The sequence below is a fragment of the Rhinoraja longicauda genome, chromosome 11, assembly GCF_053455715.1.
Source record: "Rhinoraja longicauda isolate Sanriku21f chromosome 11, sRhiLon1.1, whole genome shotgun sequence".
Classification (NCBI taxonomy): Eukaryota; Metazoa; Chordata; class Chondrichthyes; order Rajiformes; family Arhynchobatidae; genus Rhinoraja; species Rhinoraja longicauda.
In genome coordinates this window covers 19,466,798-19,485,924 of record NC_135963.1, presented here as the reverse complement: position 1 = coordinate 19,485,924, position 19,127 = coordinate 19,466,798, and the positions used below count along the sequence as shown (strand labels likewise).

Sequence of the window (19,127 nt, the reverse complement as noted above, 5' to 3'; positions counted from 1 at the left end):
ATGTGATAGGGGTGGGAGGACGGGTCAGAAAAAGCTTGCCCGCAATGTAGCTGAAATCTACTTTAAGCACCAGGTAGGCCACGCTCCCAGGCTTAGTTCACTGTTAAGGACTTGAATGCAATGGAAAATACATTACATGCAAAACTCTCTTGAAAAGAGCGGTAAGTTTTAAAAGCTGCCTTTATTAAGGATTATAACACTTTTAAACTAATCGTTTCGATAAATTAAATTATTTCATTAATATATACACCACCTCATAATTAATCTGGTCTTTCACAGCTGTTCCTTTCCCCTGAAATGAATAGATTTGCTGTTCTTACGCTAGCTTTTAACATGGTGTGGGCTGAGTGTTCAGATTTTCCAGTATTGAGAAACTGTAATGAGTTTGTGCTTCTCTGCTGGATTTGATGTGGAGTCCAACACGGGTAAGTCAACAAAACCCCAGCAAAGACCAACCCTTTGTTTTAAGACATCTATGTTCACACAAGAAGCCTGAACTTACTTTGGGGGGTTGCCACAAGTTTGTCAGAGAAGTCAGCATGTTCCACCCAGTAATACTCAGTTGATGCTTTACTTCATTGCAACAGTTTGGGCACGCATCTGTTGGTATTTAACCATTTTTCAATAATCTTTTGCCCACGCTTAACTAAACTTACCAGAATAATTTGAGGGGCAGGTGGTATAATAAAGGTACTGAATTGCTTTGATTTTTGAACTCCTTCTAGTTTTCACGTCTTCTTCATAAGGCTCTTGATCTCACCCCTCTCCCCAACATCCATGTACACTGTACTGATGCTTGTCTCCTTTATTCTTATAGTAAGTTACCTGACGTGTTTGTGATTATCCTTCTTTTTTTTTGGGGGGGGGGGGTGGGGGGGTCCTTTTACTCGTTTCTCACTCACTTTAGTCATTGGTTGTGCAGGTTACTTTACAGAGAAATCCAACAACCGTTTTGACATTGTTCCTCTGAGACAATGCAGGAAAGTGGAACATGATACTGTACATGACATAAAACTGTTTGACTACTCAATGCAGAAGAAACATTCAGGTGTTTGGAACATCCTAGAATAACAGGTGGGTGAACAGACAGACAGATGCATCATATGGGGTCTTATAAGTGACTGCATCATTTAGACAACAACAACAACCTGATGATGGTATTAAAAACCTCATCATTTTTGTGGTGTTCGTCTTGGAGGCGGGGCAGTGGATGTGGAGGAGAATGAGTAATTCTTTAGGCAGGGTTATTTTTTTTCCAACATTACATGCTGTAATGGAATGAGATTGGTGGTTGGCACAAGTTTTAGCTGTGTTTGGTCTGTAGTTGTCAGCCATCTTCTCACCTTGTGGGATAACAGTTCAGTTCAGTTTAGAATCACTTGAACCGAGGTACAGTGGAAAGCATTTGTTGCGTGCTAACCAGTCAGTGGAAGGGTAATACATTACAATTGAGCCATTCATAGTGTACAGAGCAAGGGGTTGTGCAAACTAACCCTATTTCATGTTTGTGAGTTTCTAATACAGGGATTCACCAAGAGCTCAGTGCTTTCTCAGAAAAAATAATAACTTTTTTTTTTTTTTGGTATGTCAGAATATAGTATTTTTAAATAGATCTAAATTATCTGCAACTGAATTTTTATTATAGATCTTTAGCACTGTGTGGCAAAGAAAACACATGAGGTGATGAAACTATTGTCTTTGTGGCAAGACAGTCAACTCTCATTTTGCTTTGAGTCGCCAATTAGAAATTAGGTCATATGTTTTTTTGCAACATTTGATATCTTAGTGATGTTAGTGTAGGTGGTAGCGATTTTCACCTCTGAGTCAGAATGTTGTGGGCTCGAGACCAGCTCCAGGGATGTGAACACAAATTCCAGGCTTGCATTCCACTGCCACACAGAGAGAGGGTCCCGAAGGAGATGGATTTCAGATGAAATATTTAACCAAGGCTATGTCTGCTCCCACAAGTGGGTGTTACTATGAAAAGGAAAAGGGGATCATGAAGATCATAGATACTGACGAATTTAAAGCAGGACTTTAAAAACTTGGTTTCCAATGCCTTCTGGGGTAGAGAATTCCCCAAGTGCACCACGTCTGAATCTGTGAGGAAATTTCTCCTGCACTTAACTCTAAATGACACACCCAAATCCCGCAGGCTGTGAGCTCTTGTTCCATCTCTTCCATTCATTGGAACATCCTTTTGGAGAAAAAATTGTTAAACCGGTCAGGATGCAGTTTTGAGAGATAAGGGTTCCCCATCAGTCAAGAAAAATGAAAACAACATCTTGTGCTCCTCAACCTTGCATGCAAAAGGTGATCTATCAAAGGGTTATTGCTTTTGGAGATCCATTGTCATAGACATCTGAGAGTCTGAATCTTCTCTTGAGGTTGATACAATATTGGAAAGAACTCATGGAATATTAATTCTAAAGGTTTAATCCATGGTTCCCAGACTCATGTGGTTTCAATTTGCACATTCAATTCTTAAGTGGGAATCTGTCAAAAGGTCCACATACACTGGTACTCCTTCAGCTCCATTAATTACCCTAATGCTATTTCTCTATTTCCCTGTCTCTGGACCTGGGTTCCCCACAGTGCATGTAGATTCATTGAAAAATAAGGACACCAAAACTACTGTAATTGGTACACTGGGTGTGATCACATCAATATCCTCTACAGATCAAATCTACTCACAGAAAGTGCAAGTTCATAGACATTGACCTTGCCCCTCGTCCTCTGCTTCCAATGATCTGAGATGTTCGTGCATCATGTTAATGATGTAGTCGTGTTAATGCAACCCAAGCAAGGGTGCATGAAGGCTGACATGACAGTTTGACTCACTGAGACAGAATCAATGGAATGGTATCTGACATCCCATTTTGAAGAGCCCTTTGCCATTGGAAGAAGATATTTTCAGACATTAAACCCTTTAGAATCAATGATCCTCGAGTTCTTTCCAATATTGTATCAATCTCACCAGAAGGTTCCGACTCTCCGATGTCAATGAGAGTGTGTCTCCAAACTAACCACCCAATGACCGATCACCTTTCAGTGCAGGCTTGAAGAGCACAAGATGCTGCTTTCATTTTTCTTGACTGACTAGGAACATGCGTCTCTCAATGCAAACTGCATGAAATTTGCCTCCAGTATTAACAAATTGAACACGACTGCAACTAATAATGCTTCACCCCATATGAGAGAGTCTTTGAATAAAAACGTAACGGGCCGATTGTGAACTACTCCTTTAACATAAATGTACCAATGCCTTTACGTTTCTAGACAATTATTCTTTGCATCTGCTGTCTGTGATTCATGCGGGGGATGTTGAATAAAGAATGAAACTGAAATGTAGGTAAATGCCATCACTGTGACTAAAGAAACGGGGAGGTAAGCCGATTACCACGAAGTCTAACTCAACCACAGCCCCCTATCCGTTCATCGTTATTGTGTGACAATCAGAATTACTGCACCTAGCAAGGGAAAGGGAAAATGATATAAGAAAAGTACCAACAACAAAGAAATTCTATTGCATTGGTTTTCCCCACCACCACAAAACAAATTTAAAAATAGAAGAATCAATCAAAATAATAAATTCTTCCCCCCACCATGCATGAATAGGCATATTCTGTCTGTCGCCAATCTGAGATACTCCATTACAGTACTAAAGAAGTACTATATTACTGCAGGCAATGGAGTACAGGAGCCATTTTGTAATTTTATCCTCATTATTTTTTTGTTAAATTGCTGATCCACTATTTTCAGGCTGTGTATAATGGGGAGGGGGAGGGGGGGTGGCAAATACAAAAACACAACATTAAGTTTAATTGAAAATCATTTTACTCATCTTAACATTTCCACAGCACAGTTGTACATGCAAAGTCCATGTCCGTATACTCTCTGATGTGCCCATTCATGAAAATGAAGTTCTACTTATCAAAATGCTTGGCACGATTGACTGCTACAACAGGAACTAATTTATTTTTATTTAGCATTCTACCCTATCCCAAATGTGTTTGCGACATTTAGGTATGAGTTGACGGGAATGCTCTCTACTCTGAATCTGAAAGTTGTTTGTTTAAATCCCACGAGAATTTGGAGCAAAAATGTATTTCATGATGCTCCATTGCAGTACTAAAGAAGTACTATATTGCAAAGATGGACACAGAAAGCTGGAGTAACTCAGCGGGACAGGCAGCATCTCTGATGAAAAGGAATGGGTGACGTTTCGGGTCGAGAGCCTTCTTCAGACTGGTTAGGGATAAGAGAAACGAGAGATTATAGACAGAGCCGGAGGAATCACAGAGGGGGAGCAGCGAGAGAGGATGTTGCAGAACTCTCGTCGGACAGAGGAGAACGTCTTCAAAGTAGACATACCTTGAGGAGATTTCGCAGTGGAGCAGACAAAATGTTTAAGAAGACACTGCCGATGCTGGTTTAAACCGAAGATAGACACAGAAAGCTGGAGTATTGCTGCAAACAATGTCTTTGAGGTGAGATACCACAATGTCCTGAAGGCTGAGTCATTGAATCTTTCAAGGCTGATATTTGGACTATGGGGAAGTAAAGGATTATGTCGAACAGGTGGGAAAGCATCAACCATGAATTTAATAAATGTGTGCTCTCTATAGTCTAATCCTACTTCTTACGTTTTTATATCTAATCAATTGTACAATCAGAGCACCGACAATAACAATCTAAAACCAAGCTAGCCGTGCAAGTCTCACAGCTAAAATCAAAGAAAGGTTATCCGTCCATTTCCCTGCACAGATACTGCCTGGCCTGCTGAGTCCCTCCAGCACAGAATAGCAGTCACTTGGGTGGATAGCATTTCAAGACTGCCAACGGGGTAGGAAATCTAGGCTCATGCACCAGAAGACTTTCCGATCATGTTTAGCAGTTTTGTAATTTGTTTTGCAGTCAGATTGACCTCACCTCAGCAGAAGACTCACACATATAAAAATCTTTGCATCAGCAACCCACTTTGACCACATTTGTTTTCCATCCACCGTCTGTGGCTGGAAGCATATTTATCCCCTTCTTGCATAATTTTAACTCATTTGCTTAAGCAGTACCACAGCAGAATTAATTATTTACTATCTTCTGGTTTTTTTCCCCCCCGTTATCTTTTATTATCACAGTTTCAAGCAAAAGGTTCTGACAACAAAATATGGGAGAAAGGTAATGAACCTTGGCAATATAAAGGGTGTGTATAAATACAGACAGCTGAGATGACACCAATGCTTGCGGGTTTATGTTAATTTAAAAATCTGTCACTAATACAGTTTGAAACTAATTTTAGCCATTTCTTCCGTGCTTTTGTTAACAGCTGCCTTTGACAATTAGGCCATAGTTTCCATTTCTGGTTTAACTAATAATCCAGGTGTAAGATGTGCCAAAAATAGTGCATATTTTAAAGATGACTATCTCTCTTCTCTAGTTCATAATTAATTTCATTTACACATGCCACAATGTTTAAAACAATTTTTTTTAAATTAAATTTGCTTAAAAAATACCTTGATATTTTAACGTTTTTAAGCTGTAATGTTCACTGTTTGGATATTACTGCTGAAAACATTTCAGACAAAAAAACATTTTAATCACAATGCTAATTCCACGAATAACTCAACTTTAAATGACTGGTAATGCCTTAAATTTTTAGATTCCATTTCTAGTAATACACGAAAGTAGACAGTTTCTAGGCAAAATTAAAATAAAAGATAACTCAAAAACTAATAAACTTTCATGTTGTCCTTGTGCACCAAAAGCAAATTTCTTGGTAATATGTTAACTTATTGCTGGCTCGAAGGGCAAATGGCCTCCTCCAGCACTATTTTCTATTAACTGGAAGAAAGTGTCAAAAGTGATTACTTTATCCTGGAGATATGATTAGTTTTACGAGTAGCTCTTGGTTCACGATCAGTCTTAACTAGCACAAAATATTCCAGAATGTCAACATGCACTGATTGCAATTTGTACATGAAATTCCTTGTTATATTTTCAAGAATATACTGGAAAGTTAACTCAAAACCCCATCATAATCAGGTGAAAAATCTATCTTTGATTGCAAAATCATTTAATTTCTTTAACTGTGATGCCAAAGTTGTGGAATTTTAACCCAACACCACAAGGGCAATTTCAAAAGGCCTTTGCAACGAAAGAATGGGAAGCTTCACCTAATCACTGGGACCAAGAAACGATTGTGGCCTATCTAAGTAGCCAAATGAAGTTGAAGAAACAAAGACTGGGAATAGGACCTTCAATCACTGTTTCTCATTTGTTAAAATAGTTCTTTAAATTTTAATCTCTAAATCCCTTCATTATTCCCAATTAAAAATTAATTTTCATATCAACACCAACTGTAGCCTCAATGTTGTGATGACCGTTTTTTGTGCAGAAGTCATATGTAAATTTGCTTTTAAACAATTTACTTCAAATTCTAAGTGCACCTCCCACCACCATCAAAGGTTATCCACCAGTATTAAGTATCTGACTCCATGTCAGAAAGAAACAGCATGACCACTTTCTCTCCACACTTTTAGAGTATAAAAGTACAGCAGTCGTCAAAATAATTCGCATCCCAAATTATTCTGGCAACGGGAAGGCTACAATAGTTGCTCAATACTTAAATATTTATGATCAGCTGAAATTTGAAGCTTATAGCTAACTTGGAATCTTTCCCTTCAGTTTTTCTTTCACCTCCAAATACATTATTAAATCTCAATAAGCATACTTGAACAATTAAAATTGGCTCTTACTTTAAAAAATAAATAATGTAAGGACAATTAAGGTGTATTTTTCATGGATAACTGATTGGAATTCAATTATAGTTTGACCACTGATTTGGATGAGGCTTTGTGGCTAAGTTTGCGGATGATATGAAAATAGGTGGAAGGGCAGGTGGTGCAGAGAAAGCAGGGACTCCGCAGAAGGACTTGCACAGGTTGGGAGAGTGGACAGAGAAGTGGCAGAAGAAATATAGTGTAGCAAAGTGTGGAGTCATGCATTATTGTAGGAGGAATAAAGCGTAGATTATTTTCTAAATGGGAGAGAATCTAGAAATCGGAGGTACAAAGGGACTTGGGAGTGCTGGTGCAGGATTCCCAAAAAGTAAATCTGCAAGTCAAATCGGTAGTAACGAAGGCAAACACAATGCTAGCATTTATCTTAAGAGGGCTAGAATACAAAAACAGGCATGTAATGCTGAGGCACTGTAAGGCGCTGGTCAGGCCTCATTTGGAGTATTGTGAGCAATTTTGGACACCATATCTGAGGAAGGATGTGCTGGCCCTGGAGAGGGTCCAGAGGAGGTTTACAAGTATGATCCCAGGAATGAGTGGATTAACTTATGATGAGCCTTTGTTGCACTGGGCCTGTTCTCGCTGGAATGAGGGGGGACCGCATTGAAACGTACCGAATAGTGAAAGGCTTGGATAGTGGATGTGGAGAGGATGTTTCCACTAGTGGGAGAGTCTAGGACTAGAGGTCATAGCCTCAGAATTAAAGGACGTTCCTTTAGGAGGGAGATGAGAAGGAATTTCTTTAGTCAGAGGGTGGTGAATCTGTGGAATTCTTTGCACAGACGGCTGTGGAGGCCAAGTTAATGGATATTTTTAAGGCAGAGATGGATAGGTTCTTGATTAGTATGGGTGTCAGGGGTTATGGGGAGAAGGCATGACTTTGATTTGATTGTATTTATGAATAGTATTATCAGATCCGATTGGATAGCATGCAGAACAATACTTTTCACTGTGCCTTGGTATGTGACAATAATAAACCTAAACCTAAAACCAGACTGGCTACACCAATCATGACAGCACACTTCACTTCACTGCCTGGGCTCCGACTGCAACTCTCTACCTCTGCAGCTCCCTTGCTCTCAGCAAACAGTTCTGTCTGCAATGGATATGTTGAAGACTCCTCCAACACTAATGCACTGCAGTATGACACATTATGTCTGGGAGCAAGCAATCAGAGTTCATTCATATGTAGAAATAGACATAAAATGCTGGAGTAACTCAGCGGGACAGGCAGCATCCCTGGAGAGAAGGGCGATGTTTTGGGTCAAGAGCCTTCTTCACACTGAAGTCAGTGGAGAGGGAGATAGATAGATAATGTTCAGGGTGGAGGGAGATAGATAGATAATGTTCTGGGGGGATTGTGTGTCTATCTTTGGTTTAAACCAGCATCTGCAGTTCTTTCGTACATCATTAATATGCAGAGCAGCTGAAGGAGACTGTGGACATGGGGAAGAGTGGGGAGCAGATGAAGTATGACTGCCATTGAATCCCGATAGCTACTCCAAGATTATAAACCATCTTTCCTTTGTCACTGCCAAAATATGCTGTCTGAGAAACTGATGGTGCTTTCGGAAGCCAACCATCTGGTGCTGTTACTCATTCCCTTTTTTTCCTGCACAGGCTTTGTGGCACTGCTCTTTGACACAAAAAAAACATTAACTACTGTCACTTTTAAAAATTCCAACACCAGAATCTTCAATTAACCCTTAACAGCAAGAGAGACGCAGAGCAGCACTAAATGGTCCAAGCCTTCACTTTACCTTACACCTGCAGTCATCACTCATTGACTGGCGTCACGTGTAATTCGTGCCATACTAGCCCGACTTAATCTGATCTCGGAAGCTATGCAGGCTCAGGCCCGGTTAGTACTCACATGGGAGACTGCCAGGGAATGCCAGGTGCAGTAGACCACATGTAATTTGAGGGGGGTTTCCATGTGGTGTACAAATGAGGGGTGGCTGGGTGAGATGAAGCAGAAGATGAGCCAGAGAGAGGATTTACATTCCACCCTGACAAACACCTATGCGGCAATTCACAGGGGCCATTGAGATGCAGTGTGCTAGCGAATGTAGTTCAGATTGTTAGAGAACTGTTGCCATCTTGGCTCTGTGCTCCGGAACCTCCTCTGGATTCCATCATGCCTGAATTTGTCCCTCTAGTTAATTAAAATAATTTAATCACAATAATCTCATGGTCTACAAATGCTTCAAGTGGGAAAATTTAGGAGGATGCTCAATTGCAGCATATCTACCGGAACAGGCCAAACGACTTGGTTTGCTGCTGTACATTGAATTAAATACAGCTGTCGTGTCTTGCTGCACTGCTGCGCTATGCTCTTCTCCACATCAACCAGGTCGTTAACTATTTCCTCTTCCTTCAGGGCAAGATAATATCCCTTTGGGTGACAAAAGTTCTAAAGCATACAACAAAACTATAAGGTTTCTTGTCATTAGCACACTGAAATGAACCAGTTCTCCAGGGCTGTCAAGGCAGCAATTGTTTGTCTCAGAAGTCTTGCTACTGCATTGCCATCTTTAACGCAACATTCGATGCATGATAGGAATCATAAGCTAGTTGGTCGGAAAACTGTTTCTATTTTCCAGCTTGGTGCCTGAATGAATCAAACCATTATATGGTGCATATCAAAGGGTCTTTGGAACTCTCTTCCTCAAGGGCAGTGGAAGCAGAGTCTTTGAATAGTTTGAGGGCATAGATAGATAGATGCTAGATAAGCAAGAGGGGGTGAAAGGTTATCCTGGCTGGACATGAATATGGAGTTAAGATTATAATCAGATTTTGTTACTTAATGAATCTGCTGAATTGAGGATGTGACGTTTTGTGCATGCAAGGATTCACTGCTTAATAAAGAGACCTAATTTAGGTATAGTATATTTGATCAAGGCTTTCTAAGTCTTGTGCGTGGCTGCCTTGGACCCAAACAATGCCTCCATTATCTGGCAGCTTTTCACAAAATAAGTGTTGCTGCTTTGAATTTTGTCATGCTTGCTTTAATGCCAGAGGATATACCAGATATATCACTAATAAAACGGAAAAATGCTGCAAATACTCAGAAAGTCAGGCATTATGTGTGGAGTGAGAAACATAGTTATTATTTTTGATGGTACAAACTTGTACAGATGCACTTTAGAATGTCTCATGGCGGCTGCATCATGGCCTTGTACGGTAATTCCAACACACAGGAACGCAAGAGGCTACTGAGGGTGATGGACTCATGAACACAACCTTTCCCACCATCAATGTGGAGACACTGTGTCAAGAAGACACCATCTGTCATCAAGGATCCCCACCATCCAGTTAAGGCCCTCTCCTTGGTGCTATTGCCGAGCAGGAGGTACAAAAGCCTGAATTGCAAACCTCCAGCTTCGGGAATAGCTTCTTCTTCTTTCGTATGTCAACTACAACAATCAAAAGTGGCAATTGGTGCCCTAATCCTACTTCAGCTATGGAACACCAAGGACCAACACTTGCACTAATTTCATAAGGACTTGATTTTTCTAACCATGTTTTGCACTCAATCCCTTGGGGTTTTTTTGCAGTCTTTGTTTCTTTTTACTGCCTTGCAGAATTTATGAAAAATCTATGTATAAGTTATGTTTCGTTATGTTTTTGTGTGCTGTCAGTCTATGTGCCTGTGACGCTGTTGCAAGCAAGATTTTCATTGTACTGCACCTCACCAGAGTTATGCATGTGACAATAAACTCAACTTGACATAAGGTTGAGGACCTTACAAGGTTAAAAAAAATACTTGACCATAAATATTGTCTCTCCTTCCTTTTCTATATATGTTACCTGATCTGCTGGGGATTTCCAGCATTTTCTGTTTCATTTCAGACTTCCAGCACTTACAGTATTTTGTTTTAAGTTAAATTGCAAGGTCACCTCGAGCAGTTTCATATTCTCTCAACAGTTGATCTGGATCTAGCTTTGATTATGGGCAGGATATTCAATGATGATCTGCACATTATCTATGCACATGCTTTGTAAATTTACGTTAGTTTGGATTGGTTTAGAGATACAGTGCGGAAACAGGCCCTTCGGCCTACCGTGTCCGCGCCGACCAGCGATCCCCACACACTAAAACTGTCCTACGCACACTAGGGATAATTTACATTTATACCAAGCCATTAACTTGCAAACCTGTACGTTTTTGGGGTGTGGGAGGAAACCGAAGGTCTTGGAGAAAACCCATGCAGGTCATGGGGAGAACGTACAAACTCCCTACAGACAAGCATCCGTAGTCAGGATGGAATCCAGGTCTCAGGCGCTGTAAGGCAGCAACTCTACCGTGCACCACCGTGCACTATCTATGTTTACATTAAATATATACTTCTAGTTAGGGAGGCAATCAATCTATTGTCCTCATCACGACTGCGACTTCCAACAAGAATGACCTCCAATCCATCACCTAAAAAGAACAGACACTGCACTCAAGAGTGCAAGACAAAAGGAGAAGCCCTCTAGGCTTTCAACGTATTCATTTAGACATTTAATCTCCATTTTATCAATTATGCTACATATCCTTGAATACTATTAACAGAAATATCATTCTTGCAAAAAATTCACATTAACAGCATCCACTGAGTTCCTTCTCAGCCCCATAAATCTATTACTACGTCTTCACAGTTACAATGAACTAAGTCACATTTTCAATCACGAATATAATCAAATGCTAGGTATCACCAACACTAGGTATCACCAGCACTAGCACTTTGCAAAAATGAGGGATCTCTATTTAGAACAGTTGCAAGTATTTTCTCTCTAGATTTCTTTGCCAAATCTACATACACATTTTTTTTTAATGTGCTCCTTATTTAGAAAACTATGTCAAAGTAAAGAAAAACCATGAGAGGAACTGGAGCATAAAGTACAACTATGATATGAATGACAAATACAAGAAGAGTGGGTTAGAAAAATATTTTTTTTCACAAGATTTTAAATCAGTAGGGGCAACTTTGACATCCAGTCAAGAACAGGTGGGTGAGAGAGTGGGGGGGGGGGGCACATCTTTTATCACGGCAAAGATTCATTGCCCTGGAATGGTGGGAATCCACCAGTCACTTCCATGAGCTGATTAACACTCTATGTTATTAGGCATTCAGGGCAGGAGATCGTGTGGACCTGTAATAGCCCTGAGACTTCCTTGTGGACCCAAGAAAATCCTTACTATTCTTTACAGAAACACTCAAATAAAATCCGATATTTCCTGATCTGGTGTGTGCTCAACTTGGTGTTGTTCAGCTCTTGCCACCTAATCAAATGCTCAGTATTCCATACACGCAGCTTTTAACTCAATGTTACAGTCCAGGGTCCATGCATAAGAAAATTGCATGGATTAATTAAGCTTCACATATACCCAGCAAATGTCAGGGCGTTTCTTACTGTCAAAACCACGGTAGGTTAGCTTGGACTAGAAACTAGGTGTTAATTTAGTGCTCTAACCAGTCCAAATAGTTCCAGGCAAAAATAAATCATTTTTTCACTCAAATTGTCTAGACTACTAAATTTAAGAAATAAGATGGTTTAAATTCAGTTCAATCACAAGGCAACAAAAGCTTCAAAATTCGAGAAATCAAATCTAAAGTGAAAATGTTTTTAAAAAAATAATTAATTCATATTTATATCAATCTCTAAACAATTTACAAGAGCATGCAAGAGGTAAACATGTACAATTACTTCCAGGTAGTGGACTAATGCAAATATGAATTGAATTTCCGATCTCTTAACAACCAAAGAAAATGTACATCAATGGAAGCATAAAGATAAAACTGGTTGGGACTTACTTGCAGTGCTTCACAGGCAGATTCTACTGTAAGTGTGCTGCTGATATAGTCCACGCACAGCTGGAAAACAAACACAATGTTAAATCAGCAAATAATGCAATGATGTAAATTAAAGTATTTAAGAATAATAACATTTCAGCAGTGGAAAATATATTTTGGTGAGAGGGAGAAATGTCAAGATTGAACTGTTGAAAAAAGTTTCTAAGCAAAACCGTTTACAATTGTTGACATTCTAACGCTCATTGTATAGCACCTGATTAATTACAACCTGCCAGTTTGAAAATGATCCATTTATATTTCTACTTTTTGTTTTCTGTCTAGCAACCAATGTTATCTCCAGATGTTACTTGGCACCCACAATCACCTGTGCAGGAACCCTTGATACAACATATCAAAAACCTTCTGGATATTCAAATTCAGTACATCCACTCCATCTTCAACTATCAACTGCAGCCCAGCGTATACCAACCCCTCCACAATGGTGCAATGAAATTCCTTGTTCATATGAAGCTCACAGAGTGGAGAGTAGATGTACAGGTAGATTAAATGACATAGGATCCAGAGAAAGCAAATTAGTTGGATAGAAAAATTGTCTTTGTGGAAGGAGTCAGAGGGTGGTAGTGGAGGTTTTATAAATTTCAGATTAGAGGCCTGTGACCAATGGTGTATCGCAGGGATCAGCGCAGGATCCCCTGCTGCTTGTCATTTATACTGTGTTTGGACGAGATCGTGGATGGGATGATTAGTAAGTTTGAGGATGATGGCAAAATCGGTGGCGTCATGGATACTGAAGAAGTTTAAAGATCCACTGGGAAAATGGACAAACAAGTAGCAGATTGAATTTAACTCAGATACATGTGAAGTAATGCATTTTGTGAAGTTAAACCAGGGCAAGACATGCTCAGTCGATGTCAGAGCCCTGAGGAATGTTGTAAAAAAAAGAGTCCTCGGGGTATAAGTATATATTGTCCCCTGAAAATGGCGACGCATTTAGACCGGGTACATGGAGAAGGCTTCCTCCTACACTCCAAAGATGTACAGGTTTGTAGGTTAATTGGCTTGGTAAATGTAAACATTGTCCCTAGTGGGTGCAGGATAGTGTTAATATGCAGGGATCGCTGGTCGGCGCAGACCCGGTGGGCCGAAAGGGCCTGTTTCCGCACTGTATCTCTAAACTAAACTAAAGTAAAGGCATATGGCATGTTTAATTTCATTGAACAAACATTGAGTAAAAGCGTTGGAACATCATGTTAGAGCTGTACAAAACATACAAAACAAACTTGGTATACTGTGCACAGGCTGGTTATCATACCATTGGGAGGATTTGAATAAAGGGGAGAGGGTGTATAAAACATTCACAAGGATGTTGCCAAGATTTGTACAGGTGTCAGAGGTTATGGGGAGAAGGCAGGAGAACGGGGTTGGGAGGGAGGGGTAGATCAGTCATGATTGAATGGCGGAGTAGACGATGGGCCGAATGGTCTCATTCTACTCCTATCACTTATGACCTTATGACTGGAGGGCTTGAGAATGGATTAGCTGAGACTGCTCTCCTTGGAGTGAAGAAGGCTGAAGGATGATTTTATAAAAGTGTATTAAATCATGAGGGTCAAAAAAGTCAAGAGTGTTTAATTGGTCCGTCAACAAGACTCTTACATTCTTACTTGTTGCAGCTTACCAGGCCCATGAAGTCAATAATACAGCAATAATATATAATAATCAAAATACAATAAAGTAATAACTGTAATACTAATTAACCATAAGTTCAAAAGCCGAATGATCAGTTTTGGGCACCATGTTATGGGAGAGATGTTGTCAAGCTGGAAAGGGTGCAGAGAAGATTTACAAGGATGTTGCCAGGACTCGAGGGCCTGAGCTACAGGGAGAGGTTGAGCAGGCTGGGACTTTATTCCTTGGAGCGCAGAAGGATGAAGGGTGATCTTATAGAGGTGTACAAAATCATGAGAGGAATAGATTGGGTGAATGCACAGCATCTTTTGCCCAGAGTAGGGGAATCAAGAACCAGAGGACATATCTTTAAGGTGAGGAGGAAAAGATCTAACAGGAACCTGAAGAGTAATTTTGTGATGGGTGCATGGAACGAGCTGCCAGAGGAGGAGGTAGTTGAGGCAGATACTATTGCAACGTTTAAGAACTAATTAGACTGGTACATGGATGGGATAGGTTTAGAGGGATATGGGCCAAACGCAAGCAGGTGGGACTGGTGTAGATGGGACATGTTGGTCGACATGGGAAAATTGAGCTGAAGGGCCTATTTCCACGCTGTACGACTCTATGACTCTATAATCACAGACGCTGAGTGTGGTGTTATGTCATGTTCCAGTGCCTGGTGATTGCTGGCAAACATAAGATGGATAGTCAGTCCTTTTACCCATCATATGGGAGGTAAAACTAGGGGGCATAGGTTTAAGGTGCGAGGGGAAAGATTTAAAGGGGACCTGAGGGACAAGCTTTTCACAGAGGGTGATGGGTATGTGGAATGAGCTGCCAGATGAAATGGTAGAGTTGGGTACAATTACAAGATTTTAAAGATATTTGGAAAGTTCGTGGATAGGAAGGTTTAGGATATGGGCCAAACGCAGGCAAATGGGACTCGCTTAGGTGGCATGGAGTATTTGGGCCGAAAGTCCTGTTTCTGTGCTGTATTTCTCTACGGTTCTAAGACTCATCTAATTGTAAGTCCCATCCCAACTCCATTCCCTGCTCCAATATTATTTCATTCTGCAGTCCTGTTCCAGGCTTTGTACATTGAATTTACAATTCAAATTTCCATGGCAGCCCACACAATTATAACAAGTTGGACAACTTCTAAACTAAAACAACAAGAATTGTACGTTAAAACACAATATTAAGTTACAAATATAGAGTGTGGTTGAAATCTGGAACACACCGTCTGAATTGGTGATGGCGGCAGATAATTTCCCCACTTTAAAAGTACTTATTTACACATGAATCACCAAGTGCAGAAGATTACGGACCAAGTGCTGATAAATGGGATTAGTATGGATCAGACTTAATGGTCAGGATGGGCAAAGTGAGCTGATTGCTCTCCCAGTGGTAAATCTACCTAAAATGCTGCTTCGCCTACATCACAGAAATTGCTGAGGAACTAAAAGCAGAGGACTGGCATATGCTTGAACAGGCTGTAGAATTTAATAACTTCTTTTTACCCCCACTATTAATTTCAGCTGACAAGCTTTCTTAGAAATTTGCATACAATACATACATTTAAATGTCACTTTTTTTTCACAATATGTCAGTCTTAATAATTAAATGTCTTAGTACAAATATAAAGAGCAATTTTTAATTGTCAAACTCTTGGCAAGAGGATTTTCTCCGGAAGAAATTAGTTGTTTACCACAGTATACTTAGATACCAAAGATATATCTGGTATAAATGTTATCAAGGATCTTGAAAGGAAGTTGTATTTGATTAGTTTGTGCATGCATCAAACTTCGGCTCTAAACTGCAACCTGCCTATTTTACCCATAATTTCCTGTTCAACTCTGACCTGTCAGTTTGTGACCTTCTCGGCCCAACAACAGCTGGAGGTCCGCTCAGTCCGCCTGGACCTACCTGATCTCCCGGTTGCTAAACACTTTAATTCTCCTTTCCATTCCCACATTGACCTTTCTGGCCTGGGTCTCCTCCATTATCAGAGTGAGGCTAAACGCAAATTGGAGGAACAGCATCTCATATTTCGCTTGTGCAGTTTACAGCTCAGTGGTATGAATATTAATTTCTCTAACTTCAAGTAACCCTGGCATTCCCTCCCTCTCTGTCCCTCCCCCAGCCGTCGCACCAGCTTCTCGTTTTCACCCAACAAACAGCTAACAATGGCGTGCTTCCTTTGTCGTTGTTCCTTTTTTGTATATCTTTCATTCATTGTTCTTTATCTCTCGACATCATCGTCCATGTCTCTCGTTTCCCTTTTCCCTAACTAGTCTGAAGAAGGGTCTTGACCCGGAACATCCTTCTCTCCAGAGATGCTGCCCGTCCCGCTGAGTTACTCCAGCTTTTTGTGTCGACCTTGGGTTTAAACCAGCATCTGCAGTTCCTTCCGACACACAACTCCTTGGGAGGAGTTGGCTGCGCCTAACGGCTGCGGCTCTCTGGCAGTCTGTTGTCTTTTTTTCTTTTTTCTTGTTTGTGTCGGTGTTGGGATGGTTTTTGTTTCTGTTTTTGGCTGTGTATGTGTGGTGGGGGTGTGTGGTGGGGGTGTGGGGTGGGGTGGGGGGGTGGGGGGGTGGGGCGGGGGAAACCTTTATTTTATTAGGTCTCTTCCCCGGGGCGCGGCTCGGCTGCGGGCCTTAACATTGCCGGCGCAGCTCGGCTGCGGGACGTTTCAGTGCCCGGTGCGGCTCGGCTGCGGGCCTTAACATTGCCGGCGCAGCTCGGCTGCAGGACGTTTCAGTGCCCGGTGCGGCTCGGCTGCGGGCCTTAACATTGCCGGCGCAGCTCGGCCGCGGGACGTTTCAGTGCCCGGTGCGGCTCGGCCGCTGGACTTAACATCGCCCGGTGCGGCCGCGGGACGTTTCAGTGCCCGGTGCGGCTCGGCCGCGGGACGTTTCAGTGCCCGGTGCGGCTCGGCCGCTGGACTTAACATCGCCCGGTGTGGCCGCGGGACGTTTCAGTGCCCGGTGTGGCCGCGGGACGTTTCGGTGCCCGGTGCGGCTCGGCCGCGGGACGTTTCAATGCCCGGTGCGGCTTGGCCGCTGGACTTAACATCGCCCGGTGTGGCCGCGGGACGTTTCAGTGCCCGGTGCGGCTTGGCCGCTGGACTTAACATCGTCAGCGCTGTTCGGCCGCGGGACGTTTCAGTGCCCGGTGCGGCTCGGCCGTTGGACTTAACATCGCCCGGTGTGGCCGCGGGACGTTTCGGTGCCCGGGGCGGCTCGGCCGGGGGGCCTTCCATCCCCTTGCGGGGGCTGTGCGTGTCGTTTGCCTCGGTAGGGGTCGAGCTGCCTGTCCGTGGGTGCGGGGGGAAGAGAGGGGAAGTTTTGTTGCCTCCATCACAGTGAGGGGGTGTTTGGAGTCACTGTGATGGATGTTTGTGTTGGGGTCGGGTGTCCTGTGTTCTTTTCTTTTTGCTGTATTTTGTGTGACTGCTGAAATTTCGCTCGGTGTTGTGCCGAGTGACAATAAAGTGTTGTTATGTTAACAGTTAGAGGTTCAATGCTTTATCTGTCTGGGCACATTACATCCCTAGTGTAGAAACAAGGAACTGCACATGCTGGTTAATACACAAAAGGACATAAAGTGCTGGAGTAGCTCAGTGGGTCAAGCAGCATCTCTAGAGAATACGGATGGGTGACGATTCAGGTCGAGACCCAAAACATTATAGATCCATGTTCTCCAGAGATGCTGCTGAGTTACTCCAACACTTTATGTCCTTTTGCATATTACAACATTTTGGACTCAAGATAGAATTCTCCGATTTCAGGTAATGTGCTTTCTCCATCTGTAACAGAACTAGTCCATTCGGCTGCAAGTCATCCTTCTGCGATATTGACTTAGTTTCTCTTCTGCAGCAGTGCCTGATTGCTGCGCAGGCCCACTGCCCTACTATTAGCAACAAGAAGCGTCAGAAGGAATGGGTGACGTTTCAGGTCGAGACCCTTCTTCAGACTGAAGAAGGGTCTCGACCCGAAACGTCACCCATTCCTTCTCTCCTGAGATGCTGCCTGACCCGCTGAGTTACTCCAAAATTTTGTCACTACCTTCGATTTAAACCAGCATCTGCAGTTTTTTTCGTATAGATAAGAAGCATTATCACCTTCAAAGTGTCCCCGTTAATCTACATGAGCAGACAGCACATTCCTTCAGCAATCCCTGCCTTGCACTATTCACTGTGTCCTATCTAACCCTCCTTCTACCTTCTCTGCAACTTAAAGCAAACTATTTTTACATTTCTTCCCAGGTATGAGTGAACATTAAGTGTAGGAAGGAACTGCAGATGCTGTTTTACACCGAAAATAGACACAAAATGCTGGAGTAACTCAGCGGGTCAGGCAGCATCTCTGGAGAAAAAGAATAGGTGACGTTTTGGGTTGAGAGGAAGGGTCTTGACCCGAAACGTCACCTATTCTTTTTCTCCAGGGATGCTGCCTGAACCGCTGAGTTACTCCAGCATTTTGTATCTATCTGAGTGAACATGACCTTTTTTCTTTCTATAGCTCCTGTCTGACCTGCAATGCCTTAACAGTATTTTCTGCTTTCATTCCACCTATTCTATTGCTGACCAGTCTGGTGGCAAATGGAGCAGTAACATTTCCAAGGATACGGACCAAGTAAATGTGAGCACGATAGATAGACATTGGTGGCGAGCATGGACATGGTGGGCTAAAGAGCTTGTTTCTGTACTGTTGGACACTACTATACTATTGCACAGCTGCAGCTCGAGAGGTACCGAGATACATCTGAAACAAGTTTTTTCCACCAGCATCTATAGAAAGTAACTGTAACACCATGGCTAAACACTGACAATGCAGCTTGACACATTTTTTTG

General features: G+C 41.9%; 1 protein-coding gene across 1 annotated transcript in view; it reads right to left on the bottom strand.

Moving 5' to 3' along the window:
• LOC144598354 (BTB/POZ domain-containing protein 19-like) overlaps positions 1–19,127 on the bottom strand; it is a 105,932-nt gene that overhangs the window by 42,361 nt on the left and 44,444 nt on the right. The window contains exon 4 of the mRNA XM_078408415.1: positions 12,599–12,658. Coding sequence (XP_078264541.1) covers positions 12,599–12,658 — 60 coding nt within the window. The remainder of the gene's footprint in view (positions 1–12,598; positions 12,659–19,127) is intronic.